The sequence below is a fragment of the Sinocyclocheilus anshuiensis genome, unplaced genomic scaffold (genome assembly GCF_001515605.1).
Source record: "Sinocyclocheilus anshuiensis isolate Anshui unplaced genomic scaffold, SAMN03320099.WGS_v1.1 scaffold466, whole genome shotgun sequence".
Taxonomy (NCBI): Eukaryota; Metazoa; Chordata; class Actinopteri; order Cypriniformes; family Cyprinidae; genus Sinocyclocheilus; species Sinocyclocheilus anshuiensis.
Genome location: NW_015544159.1, coordinates 522,696 through 537,088, shown reverse-complemented (window position 1 = coordinate 537,088; position 14,393 = coordinate 522,696). Strand labels below are relative to the sequence as shown.

At 40.8% G+C, this 14,393-nt stretch overlaps 1 protein-coding gene across 1 annotated transcript in view; it reads left to right on the top strand.

Annotated features, from left to right (window-relative positions):
• Window positions 1-14,393, top strand: part of pcdh15b (protocadherin-related 15b) — a 216,475-nt gene that overhangs the window by 5,700 nt on the left and 196,382 nt on the right. The window contains exon 2 of the mRNA XM_016495480.1: window positions 6,202-6,316. Within this exon, the coding sequence (XP_016350966.1) occupies window positions 6,220-6,316 (97 nt within the window). The 5' untranslated portion in view covers window positions 6,202-6,219. The remainder of the gene's footprint in view (window positions 1-6,201; window positions 6,317-14,393) is intronic.

Below are 14,393 nucleotides of genomic sequence, written 5' to 3'. Positions count from 1 at the left end.
TCACCACAGTGCAACAGTGAAAAGGGACCCCTTTCAAACAGTGTCGCGTTCCGAATGTTGTTTAAGCGACATACTGTGTCTGTACCACTGTATTGTGGTATTTTAAAAATTCATATTATAACAAAAATAAACACCGGTATTCAGTATGAACCAGTATACCACCCAGCACTAATTTATAGCTTCTTTATTTTCAGTGTTCTCTTGCAGAAGAAAATTCTGTCACTTACTCAACCTCATTTAATTGTTGTTCCAAGCCCATAAGAATTTAGTTCTTCTGCAAAACACAAATAAACACATATTAATGCACAAACAGAGCTTATCAAATATGGTCAACAGAAGCTCAACTAAGTAAGCAAGCATGTTTGACCTTCCATTGATCCGTTGATTTATTCTATTTACTGTATGTACGTTAATCAATGATTATATTTGCATTTACATGTAATGCATTTAGTAGATGCTTTTATCCAAAGCGACTTACAATAGATGAGCATAAGCAATTCATCACAGAGGCAACAATATTTGCAGTATGCAATGCCACATTTATTAGAACGCTAGATTAGGAAACAAGCTAAAGCAGAGGAGAAATGCAGAAAAGAGGAAGGAGGATTTTTTTGGCAAGTGCATTGGTTTATGGTTGTGGAGTGGTCAAGGTCAACTGTTTCTTGAAAGTTGTGATGTTTTCAGCAGTTCAGGTGAACATGCTTGAATGCATCGTTTAATCCTGCGCAACCATTATTGTGCAGTTTTTTGGGGTTTTTTGTCCGGGAGACATCACCATATAAGTCATAAACCTGCCATGATTTTGTCTACACGCGCTTGTGTTTTGAGCTGAAAAAGTTGTGAAAATGAAAGAGTCTCTCTTCCCCTCTGTGTGTACCATGACATTTGACTATAGATGAATCAGCTGGATTGATTACGGTCTGCAGGGATAGTGCAGCCAAATTAGTTGAAGTTAATAATTTCTCTCTTAGATGATCAGTAACTGTGGATCAGTAAAAAAAATAAAAATGACATATATATTATGTGGGATATTTAGATTTGCATTAGTGACTGGTTTCGTTTGCCTAGAGGTCCGTTTTGAAGCAATTTTCATAATTTTCCCATTTCATCCTTGATTTTACCGAGCTGAACTGAAGCATCTGAGGAAATTATCCCATGAATACTTTCAGGAATAGAATGAAGTGAGGAAAGAATCAATTCAGCTTCTGTTTCAGGGACTCTCACACCACACACACACACACACAAACACACACACACACACACACACACACACTCCGGTTCACATACCCTGCTTATTTTACTCCATTAATCACGGAATAGGAAAAAACAGAATCATTCAACTGTAAACATCCTTTTGTGCCAACCTCAGATGATAAATCAATTAATTTGGTTCTTTTTTACCCCATATTGTGATTGTTCATCTTAGAATATCCACGTGAGCCAGTAACTCATAGGTTCTTGTGTCTTTGAATGAAAGGAAATTGTCACCATATGTGGATTAAACCAGTTAATAATTTATCCCCATCCATATGCTAAACAGTTTAACTTCAAAGTAGATGACAGCTCACGAAGCGTCACTCATCACGAGGCAAATAGACATTAGTGAGAATAAGTCATGAGTCAGAGGAAAGACTTATTTCTGTTCATTTGCCATGGCAGATGACGTCCGTCTTTCTAAAAACACACACTGCCTGATTACCTCATACCAGAGATAATGAAAGAAGATTGATTTCAGCCACTCACCTAATTGGACAGTAAAACACCCCTGGCAAGATCAAGCCTTAAAGGAACTGTTCATCCAAAAATTAATTCTATTAAAAGTCTGATAGTACAGTTGTGGATGAATTAAGGTTGAATGGACAATAACTGCTTGAATATTTTTCACAATATCTAATCTTGTGTTCTGTGTTAAAAATAACAGAATACAGGATTGGAACGACATGAGGGAGATTAAATTTCATTTTGAATAAACTGTCCATTTAAACTTGTATACATTTACTACATCTAAGCACAAACTATGAAGTCTAGTGTGGTCAACAGTGGTTGAACGGTATGTTAATTTCCTCATGGCAGAATAAATCACTGCCTCCTGCAGTTCCATCACAATGCATTTTGCCCCTGCCTCATTATGTCCTGACTGTTGATTTCTAGCCACCGTGTGGCTGGATGTAATGGTGTACTGCTCCACAGTCAGTGAAACACAGAGCAGTGTAATGGATTAGCTATGTTGACAGGTTCAGTGTGGCCCATTACCTTACTGATCTTTGTCAGAATCCCAACCTACTCAGTTCAGCGTTGAGGCTGACTGATTTTAGCATTACCCACAATTATCTAATAAAAGTGCTTTTGCTCTTTGAGTGTCTTGCTTGTTGCCAGTAATTGAGAAAAAAAGGTTAATTTAATAGGATATTGAGCTTTTGCCAGTTGTGCTTTTGTTCCTCGTGTTGTGATTCATTCATCTTTCTATCTATGTCCCTCTCTATCGTTCTATCATTCTGTGTGTCTGTCATTCTATCTATCTATTGTTCTATCATTCTGTCTGTCTCTATCTATCTATCTATCTATCATCTCTCTGTCTGTCTGTCTGTCTATTGTTCTATCATTCTATCATTTTGTGTGTCTGTCTGTCTATCTATCAGTCTTTCTAGCAGTCTGTCATTTTATCTGTCAGTCTACCTGCCTGTCTGTTCCATCCATCCATCCATCCATCCATCTATCTGCTGTTCTATTTATATATAATTCGATCTATTGTTGTGTATGTTTTTCTCTCATAAATCCATTCATCCATCTGTCCACCAACAAAAAAGTGATTCCTCCATTAAACACCTGCATTTTGAATACCTGGGCTTTTTAAAAGATTCCCTAGTGGTAATTTTGACATTGGTGACACTCATGTGCACTCTTCTCATAAATACGATTATTCTGACGTGATTTGAAGGCAACATATGTTCAGCCCCTCTTTGTGAAATTGTGGCTCTGGGAAGCCTTTACACAGTCGAGCAGGTGTTGTCTCAGTTACTCTCAGAGATTAGGGTTCAACTAGAGAGTGCTGTTCTAGACGATTAGCTTATTGGAGGCCCATAGCTTTATTGTGCACTGATTATAAGGCTGCACACAAAAGGCCGCACTCAATTTTGTCTAATTTCTTGAAGCTAAAAATAAATTTCGAAGGAAACATTTATAGATCTTGCCCCTTGACATACTGCGTCTGCCGTCAATCCGTTGCATTCTCACGGCGTAGCGCTGAAGCATCTGTCATTGATTGTCCAGAGGAAGACCTTTGTATTAAGGAACACAGGGGAGAGATATGCTTCCGTCCTGACAACAAGAGGATGAAATTACATTCGTGTCTCCAAAGACCCTTTCAGTTCAGAAGAACAAAGACCATTCATAATGATAGTCAGCGAGCATGGCAGTGCAATGATCATCTCCAGTGTTGAGGGTTTTGATGTAGTACAAGTCGAAAGGCTTGAAAGTACATGTCTCCCTCTCTCCTTCTCTATGGTTGTCTCTTTTTCACTCAGCAATGGAACTTTTTGTCAAGTATCATTGAATTTGCTGATGTGATTTGACATCTGGATTACAACGGGTTATTATTTTTTTTTGTTATTGGCTTTTCAAAATAGCCTCTGTAGGTTTTGCAAAGCCATGTCCTGATACCTGAAATAAATCTGTCAAGATTGTATTACAGATGCTGAAGACTAGCTTGTGCTGAGGTGATGTTCATTCAGTTCTTATGTGATTTGGAAATGCACTTATTTCCATTCACATAGTATATCTGTCGATGACGTCAAATGAAGTTTTTTTATTTATTATTTTTTTTTGTATCACCAATTCTGAGTACTGGGAAAAAGTAGGCCATAGAACTGAAAACATAAAATGTACAATTATGTTTTTGTGCAACCAAGTTTGTGTGTGTGTGTGTGTGTGTGTGTGTGTGTGTGTGTGTGTGTTTTCCTTGTTTATTAGTAGACCCATATGAATCTGTACCTGCAGAACTCATAGATTTCTACAGAATCAAAACATATGTTGAGTTCTACACGTGTTTCTTGAATAAATGTGTATTATTTTTTTTAAATATTAAATAGCTATTAATTTTTTAAGGTAGTTTTAAATATAAATGTTTTTATTAATATTCATTATTATTTATTATATATTTAGGCTAACTTCTTGATTATGATTTCAGTTGCCAATAAGGCTGTTGTTCTCTCAGTTCCTATTTACACATTTTATTAGACAGTGTCAGAATCAGGTACAGAATACTCTGCTTGTGCCTGCCTGTTACATAATATGGGCCGACATAGCCGTATACAAAAAAAAACATGTACTGTCATATCATATATTTATAATCAGTATTGACAAAACTAACATGAAACAGAATTGAAACATGAATCCTGTTTTCATGAAACATGAAAACACAGCATCTGATAACAGCTCCATCTATTGAACAGGGTTGAGTCTGACAGACTGTGCTGACAAAATTATATTTTGCATATCACACTAGGGCTGGATGATATTATGGACCAAAAATATTATCGTGATATATATTTTTTATTTATCAACCTGGAAGTTAGCATCACCCTGGTTCCCTCGACAAAGACCCAATATAATTTTTCCATTTGCTTTTGACATTGTAGAAAATAAGGTCTGTGGCCAACAAAAGACAATAATTTGTTTTGTTTATTGTGTACATTTTGCTCACCAATGAACACAACGTTTATGAATTTCGAAGCCAAAATACAATGGCCAGAAGTAAAAAGCTAATCGTGGTGGGCTATATAGCAACACCTCAGTTGTGAGACTCCAGTGTCACCACCATTAAACTTCCAACAACTCGTTTACTCTTTATTTTAAAATTTGAGTCAGCATAGTTGGCAAGAGCATAATTATAAACACAATGAGGATGAAAAAGCAGATTTATGATAAGATGAGTTCCCCCGTTTGGTGTGATGACATTTAAGGTCTCAGAAAATCACTGTAGTCCCATTTAGCCACTTGTTAGCCGCTGCCTTTTTTAAGACAAGTAAAAGCTTAAAAAAATCACATTACTGGTTTTTACTGGTGTATTTTAAGCTGTAGAACAAAACATGAAAATATCTTGAGCTTGTGTTAACTTCAGACCTAATTTCAGGCATTTAACCAAAAACCCATTCAAAAAACCAGTTGACTTCAGGACGATGGAACCGGAAGTGGCAAAATGCTAACTCATTTATGGGTTTTAGCCTTGCGAGGAGTAATAACACTGCCGTGAAACCTTGTAAAATGGGGGATGAAATAAAATAAAGACATAATAAAAATGAAACCGTACGCTTGTTTAGAACTTTTTTTCTGATGAAATGGACATGCTGTTGTCAAAATCATGTAAAATTGGGCACCATCTAATCTAAGTAATCAGTGTTCTTGAGCACTATTGTCTCCATCCTTCACTAAAATTTACCTCATTTAAAGAATTGCTATAGATTTGATTGCGTTATCTATTTTCTTTCAGATGATACAGACTCTTATCATTGTAAGATTCACTTCTGACTCGGTCTCCTCTGATTAGTCATAATATAAATGAATTGACATTATTCCTCTAGGAGCAAAGCTTATCTCTTCCTTCCATCCAAACCTGTCAAAGCATGTTGGTCTTTGAGTCTTTTCCAGGAAGGAGTTCGTTGACCCCTCAGACATGTTGCAAACTTCAAAGCTGCACTTTGCTGTGGGTTGTTATATCTCTCACACGAAGAACGTTATCTATCTCTCTGCTCACTTCAAAGGGAAAGGTTACATGTGCAGCAAATACTTCCTGCCCACTGTTATTACCGAGGATTTCAGTTTGATGCAACATCCCCAAAGCCAAACTCTCTATTATTTTTATGATGTAAAATGACTCGAGTAATTATGGCTGGGAAATTGAGTCAGCCGGTATCATTGTCTGTTTTGATACCAGAATTAATTAGAATGTTCCGTGAGTAAACTTCAAAGTCCTTGGGATTGCTTTTAATGACAAACGGTAAATAATTTCCTCAAAGAGATGAAAATCAAATGGTCACTTGACATCTGAATCCCCCTAGAGTCTGTCTAGAAGTGCACCATGTTTAAAGGCTACCAATTATGCGACTTATGACTCATGCGTCTTAAATGGTGCAACCACCATTATGCGGCTCATATATACGAGAGAAGCACTTCATCCGTAATCTGTCTCTTTTATGTTCACAGGTGAGCATGCTGTAACACATGAAGATGTGCCAGAGGTCGTGGCTCTTTAAATGGTTGGGAATAGGCATTGGCGTTCTTCTGCTCACCGCTGCTAGCTATTCTCAAGATGCAGAAGGTAAGTTCTCCCTCATGAATTTCCCTGACTGTCTGGCATCTTCATTATTCTTGCTTTGGAGCAATCGAATTTAGATGATGATATCTGTGTTTTCAAAAACTCATAAACTTTGTTTCATAAGCTGGTGACCTGCCTATGTAGGCGCACTCCTGATGTTCCAAAAGGTAGGCAGCGCGAATATGAAGAATCCCAGAATGCACTGCAACAAGCTCAGTCAAAAAAAAAAAATAATAATAATAATTTAAGATGGCATGCAATGTGAGAGAAATGTTGATTATAAATATAAATAATTAAATACTGAAAAGTAGCAGTAAAATGTGATTCATTTCACAGAGGCTAGTTTTCTTATATTTGTGTGTCTGCGTATTTTTATGCTTATTAGAGTACGTTGTTAATTTAGCAATATGCTAATGTTAAATTCTAGCAGCAACACCGTGCTGCCGAGGTTCAATTTGAGCAAGGTAGCACACTAGGTTTTGGTACGGAGCCCTTTACATATATAACATGCCTACTGTATTATGTATGAGTATTTATTTATTTTCAACTATACTCTTTTGGGAATGTGAAAATGTTGTTGGTGGAAATGACTCCCTTTGGCTAATTTTGTTGCTATCATTTTAATTTTTAATTAATTTTTAATTTCACAGCTACAACAGACAGTCATAATCTGTGTTCATACAAAGAATTTTCACTCAAGAAATATTCAAATATTTTCAACATATTTAGATTATCACAGCTTTAAAAAACTTAATGGATAATTATTTTTTTATGATGGATTCTTATATTTCAAGATTGAAAGTGTGGGACAGTGGTACAACGGGAAAATCTGTCACTTTAAGTTGTACGTTTTAAAGTGAACTTCATATGACAAAAATGAATTAGTTAGTAAGTAAATTGATTAATAGCAACCCCTGATATGTAAAAGTGCAAAAAAATTAAGAAACATGCTCAAAAAAAAAAAAAAACATACTGTGTATAACATTGTAACAGTCAATGTATGCAAATATAACACATGCATTCACTGTTATGTTGTTACACACTATTTGATTTTTTGCATAGTCACTGTATAATATGCATTACTAGTAGGAAATGTTTGCCTCTGCAGAACACATAATGACTCACCATGACAGTATGGTAGATTCTAAATTCATGCAGATTGTGATGTATGAAATTTGCACAATGCCTCTCCAGCCCGTCTAAACACAGCACGACTCTCTTCTCACTTAATCTGTGATGACGCATATCCTTTCACATTGGACACAACTGGAATTTACTGTATTTCCTTATTGTTGCATAGATGTTCCCTTCCAAGTGTTTTATCGATGTAGCACATTGATATGAAAGTGAAGAAACTCAATATATTGATCCTACTCCTGCAAAGAGTTGGAAACTGCTTTTTCATTCAGGCTTCAATTCAGTAATATTTTTTTTTATTTCACTTAAACACACTATGTCATTTTTTCAAACACTAACATTTTTTTTCCTCCTCCCCAAAGTGTTAAATAAATAGTTAACTGCAAAATAAGGCTTTTTTTTTGTTTTTTACTGACTCTCATATATTTATTGTTATATAGAACATAAAAGAAGATTTTTTGGGCGGGGAGAACTATTTTTCTTACAACAGTAGTTTATAGTTGCCATGGCCATCAAGCCCCAAAACAGATGGACACCATAAGGTAACCTAAAAATAGCATATGTGTGAATTATATTTAAGTCATAAAACTTCCTTGTATGGAAAATAGACCAACATTTTTTTGGGACAAATATCTTCCCCTCCAGTGAGCTGTAACCTCCAGAATCAATCCTTTAATCTGGTTGTCAATACATTTTTGATCCAGTTAGCAAATCAGACTTAATGATTCATTTTCCTATCAAACTGATTTGTTCATGATGCTGACTTCATTTTACAGTCTCTGTGGTTCTCAAGTTAAGATCTTACTGTTAGGGACGATTGTCAGTGAATTTTGACTTCAGAAACTTGAAGTGTTAAAGACAACATTTATTGTGCTAAACTAAAATAAATGACCAAACTAAAATATATTACCATAAGTAGATGGACTCCTCCTCCCTTAATGGTTTTGGAAGCTGTACAATGTTTTATATCTTAATGCTGCACCAAGCAGTGACATTCTGGAGAATTATGGGCTGCCAACTTTGTGGCAACAGTTTAGGAAGGGCCTTTTTTGTTCTGGCATGACATTTTCCCCTGTGCACAAAGTGAAGTCCATATAGAAATGATTTACTCTTTGTCCTTACTGAAATGACTGGAGTAGCCAGACTATAACTGGAATTTGGCATACAGTGTATTACTTCAACATCACTAAGCCATACATTTACCCTACAGTAAGTCTGTCTGGGTTGAAGGCTTACTTTGCATTTGACCTCCAGGTTTACTGAAGATAAAGGATATTCCAGACTGAACATTGATTTATTGGTTCCACCTTTTTTCCATTGTGGAAACTTTAGTAAATGGATCTTTTAAAGGAAATTGTAGAAATATATACATGTTAGCATGATTTATTGGTTTCAACCTTAATGTTCATGGGCTGCTCTCACCCTCTTCCAGTGTTTCTTTTGACAAAATTTTCACTTTTTGTTCGCTTTGCATAAAATACCTACCTCAAACTTCACTATATTTCAGATGGTTTTGCAGTAATTACCTCTTACATTCGTTTTTTACATTCAGTATCGACAAATATGGCAACAGTTCAAGCTGAGATATGGATCAGGCATACAGTACTGGATTTTCTGGAAAAGAAGTCACACCAGGTCAATCAATTGAATTTTTCAGGAGGAAAACAGAAACAGAAAATCATGGTATTCAAAACAGGAATGAAAAACACAAGTATAAAACAAATATAAATTGTAGTGGCATTCATTATAAACAACATTTATTATAAATGTCAAGCCTAAACTTATTCAAAGAAAAACTTAAACTACCAGTGTGGGGGAAATGTGCTATACAAATAAATTTGGGCTCGCCAGTCTAAATGTGCGCTTGTTTTGTATGCTTGAAATTAATTGCATCCTATAAGTTGCTTAGTAATATACAGAGCCCCTAAGGGAACATTTTGATGGAAAATAAAATGAGATGGGAGGAAAACAATTATTTCAACTTTTGTGTTTCCCAGAGAAACATTGTATTCACTCGCAAACCTTTTGCGTTCCCCCAACAAACTTTGTGTTCACTTGTGACACTTTTGTGATGGAATTAATATGTGGGAGGAAAAACGTCTCAGGTTACTTATGTAACCATGGTTCCCTGAGTAGGGAACGAGACACTGCGTCCTCTAGGTTTCTTGCCATGCTGCGGACGCAAGCTTCAGACGAAGAAGTGAATGATGTGTGCTCCCAGCGCCTATTTATACTATAGTCGCACCGGTAGTGACGTCATGGCTGTCGCCAGCCAACGAGTTGGTGTTTTTTCAATGTATGCTTCAGACACGGGTCACGACGAGGCGTTCCCCATAGCGACCCCTAGAGGACGCAGTTCGAAGTTCCCATGAAAGGGAACGTCTCAGGTTACTTATGTAACCATGGTTCCCTGAGTAGGGAACGAGACACTGCGTCCTCTAGGTTTCTTGCCATGCTGCGGACGCAAGCTTCAGACGAAGAAGTGAATGATGTGTGCTCCCAGCGCCTATTTATACTATAGTCGCACCGGTAGTGACGTCATGGCTGTCGCCAGCCAACGAGTTGGTGTTTTTTCAATGTATGCTTCAGACACGGGTCACGACGAGGCGTTCCCCATAGCGACCCCTAGAGGACGCAGTTCGAAGTTCCCATGAAAGGGAACGTCTCAGGTTACTTATGTAACCATGGTTCCCTGAGTAGGGAACGAGACACTGCGTCCTCTAGGTTTCTTGCCATGCTGCGGACGCAAGCTTCAGACGAAGAAGTGAATGATGTGTGCTCCCAGCGCCTATTTATACTATAGTCGCACCGGTAGTGACGTCATGGCTGTCGCCAGCCAACGAGTTGGTGTTTTTTCAATGTATGCTTCAGACACGGGTCACGACGAGGCGTTCCCCATAGCGACCCCTAGAGGACGCAGTTCGAAGTTCCCATGAAAGGGAACGTCTCAGGTTACTTATGTAACCATGGTTCCCTGAGTAGGGAACGAGACACTGCGTCCTCTAGGTTTCTTGCCATGCTGCGGACGCAAGCTTCAGACGAAGAAGTGAATGATGTGTGCTCCCAGCGCCTATTTATACTATAGTCGCACCGGTAGTGACGTCATGGCTGTCGCCAGCCAACGAGTTGGTGTTTTTTCAATGTATGCTTCAGACACGGGTCACGACGAGGCGTTCCCCATAGCGACCCCTAGAGGACGCAGTTCGAAGTTCCCATGAAAGGGAACGTCTCAGGTTACTTATGTAACCATGGTTCCCTGAGTAGGGAACGAGACACTGCGTCCTCTAGGTTTCTTGCCATGCTGCGGACGCAAGCTTCAGACGAAGAAGTGAATGATGTGTGCTCCCAGCGCCTATTTATACTATAGTCGCACCGGTAGTGACGTCATGGCTGTCGCCAGCCAACGAGTTGGTGTTTTTTCAATGTATGCTTCAGACACGGGTCACGACGAGGCGTTCCCCATAGCGACCCCTAGAGGACGCAGTTCGAAGTTCCCATGAAAGGGAACGTCTCAGGTTACTTATGTAACCATGGTTCCCTGAGTAGGGAACGAGACACTGCGTCCTCTAGGTTTCTTGCCATGCTGCGGACGCAAGCTTCAGACGAAGAAGTGAATGATGTGTGCTCCCAGCGCCTATTTATACTATAGTCGCACCGGTAGTGACGTCATGGCTGTCGCCAGCCAACGAGTTGGTGTTTTTTCAATGTATGCTTCAGACACGGGTCACGACGAGGCGTTCCCCATAGCGACCCCTAGAGGACGCAGTTCGAAGTTCCCATGAAAGGGAACGTCTCAGGTTACTTATGTAACCATGGTTCCCTGAGTAGGGAACGAGACACTGCGTCCTCTAGGTTTCTTGCCATGCTGCGGACGCAAGCTTCAGACGAAGAAGTGAATGATGTGTGCTCCCAGCGCCTATTTATACTATAGTCGCACCGGTAGTGACGTCATGGCTGTCGCCAGCCAACGAGTTGGTGTTTTTTCAATGTATGCTTCAGACACGGGTCACGACGAGGCGTTCCCCATAGCGACCCCTAGAGGACGCAGTTCGAAGTTCCCATGAAAGGGAACGTCTCAGGTTACTTATGTAACCATGGTTCCCTGAGTAGGGAACGAGACACTGCGTCCTCTAGGTTTCTTGCCATGCTGCGGACGCAAGCTTCAGACGAAGAAGTGAATGATGTGTGCTCCCAGCGCCTATTTATACTATAGTCGCACCGGTAGTGACGTCATGGCTGTCGCCAGCCAACGAGTTGGTGTTTTTTCAATGTATGCTTCAGACACGGGTCACGACGAGGCGTTCCCCATAGCGACCCCTAGAGGACGCAGTTCGAAGTTCCCATGAAAGGGAACGTCTCAGGTTACTTATGTAACCATGGTTCCCTGAGTAGGGAACGAGACACTGCGTCCTCTAGGTTTCTTGCCATGCTGCGGACGCAAGCTTCAGACGAAGAAGTGAATGATGTGTGCTCCCAGCGCCTATTTATACTATAGTCGCACCGGTAGTGACGTCATGGCTGTCGCCAGCCAACGAGTTGGTGTTTTTTCAATGTATGCTTCAGACACGGGTCACGACGAGGCGTTCCCCATAGCGACCCCTAGAGGACGCAGTTCGAAGTTCCCATGAAAGGGAACGTCTCAGGTTACTTATGTAACCATGGTTCCCTGAGTAGGGAACGAGACACTGCGTCCTCTAGGTTTCTTGCCATGCTGCGGACGCAAGCTTCAGACGAAGAAGTGAATGATGTGTGCTCCCAGCGCCTATTTATACTATAGTCGCACCGGTAGTGACGTCATGGCTGTCGCCAGCCAACGAGTTGGTGTTTTTTCAATGTATGCTTCAGACACGGGTCACGACGAGGCGTTCCCCATAGCGACCCCTAGAGGACGCAGTTCGAAGTTCCCATGAAAGGGAACGTCTCAGGTTACTTATGTAACCATGGTTCCCTGAGTAGGGAACGAGACACTGCGTCCTCTAGGTTTCTTGCCATGCTGCGGACGCAAGCTTCAGACGAAGAAGTGAATGATGTGTGCTCCCAGCGCCTATTTATACTATAGTCGCACCGGTAGTGACGTCATGGCTGTCGCCAGCCAACGAGTTGGTGTTTTTTCAATGTATGCTTCAGACACGGGTCACGACGAGGCGTTCCCCATAGCGACCCCTAGAGGACGCAGTTCGAAGTTCCCATGAAAGGGAACGTCTCAGGTTACTTATGTAACCATGGTTCCCTGAGTAGGGAACGAGACACTGCGTCCTCTAGGTTTCTTGCCATGCTGCGGACGCAAGCTTCAGACGAAGAAGTGAATGATGTGTGCTCCCAGCGCCTATTTATACTATAGTCGCACCGGTAGTGACGTCATGGCTGTCGCCAGCCAACGAGTTGGTGTTTTTTCAATGTATGCTTCAGACACGGGTCACGACGAGGCGTTCCCCATAGCGACCCCTAGAGGACGCAGTTCGAAGTTCCCATGAAAGGGAACGTCTCAGGTTACTTATGTAACCATGGTTCCCTGAGTAGGGAACGAGACACTGCGTCCTCTAGGTTTCTTGCCATGCTGCGGACGCAAGCTTCAGACGAAGAAGTGAATGATGTGTGCTCCCAGCGCCTATTTATACTATAGTCGCACCGGTAGTGACGTCATGGCTGTCGCCAGCCAACGAGTTGGTGTTTTTTCAATGTATGCTTCAGACACGGGTCACGACGAGGCGTTCCCCATAGCGACCCCTAGAGGACGCAGTTCGAAGTTCCCATGAAAGGGAACGTCTCAGGTTACTTATGTAACCATGGTTCCCTGAGTAGGGAACGAGACACTGCGTCCTCTAGGTTTCTTGCCATGCTGCGGACGCAAGCTTCAGACGAAGAAGTGAATGATGTGTGCTCCCAGCGCCTATTTATACTATAGTCGCACCGGTAGTGACGTCATGGCTGTCGCCAGCCAACGAGTTGGTGTTTTTTCAATGTATGCTTCAGACACGGGTCACGACGAGGCGTTCCCCATAGCGACCCCTAGAGGACGCAGTTCGAAGTTCCCATGAAAGGGAACGTCTCAGGTTACTTATGTAACCATGGTTCCCTGAGTAGGGAACGAGACACTGCGTCCTCTAGGTTTCTTGCCATGCTGCGGACGCAAGCTTCAGACGAAGAAGTGAATGATGTGTGCTCCCAGCGCCTATTTATACTATAGTCGCACCGGTAGTGACGTCATGGCTGTCGCCAGCCAACGAGTTGGTGTTTTTTCAATGTATGCTTCAGACACGGGTCACGACGAGGCGTTCCCCATAGCGACCCCTAGAGGACGCAGTTCGAAGTTCCCATGAAAGGGAACTAGATTTCAGTGCTTTTGGTAGCAAGCGCAAACTTTCACGGGGAAATGCAGTACTTTTCAAAGAGCTTGTAAATGTTTCGCAAGAGAATGCTAATTTTCTTGGGGGAACACAAGACGTTTGCAAGAAAACAGTTTTTTGTTAGAGAGTGCAAAGTTTCTCAGATAAACGCAGTCCTTTTGTGAGACAATGCAAAATTTCTCATGGGAACGCAAAACATTTGTAAGAGAATGAATATGTTTTGTGAGACAGCGCAAATGTTTCCTTGGGGGACACAACATGTTTGCGAGTGAATGCAAAGTTTCTTGTGGAAATGCATGTGTTTGCAAGAGAACGCAAATGTTTTGCACAAAGTTTCTTGGGGAACGCAATATGTTTGCGAGAGAACGCACTAAGTTTGCGAGAGAATGGAAATGTTTTGCGAGGGAACACAAATGTTTCTTGTGGGAACGCAACACTTTTGAGAGAGAATGCAATGTTTTGAGAGAGAATGCAATGTTTTGAGAGAAAATCAAGCGTAGCGTTAGTTCTGGCAGGTCACGTTAGTCAAGCTCGCATCAGCTGACTCTCAGCTGATCCCCATCTACCTATGGGAATACGACACCTATCTAAGCATT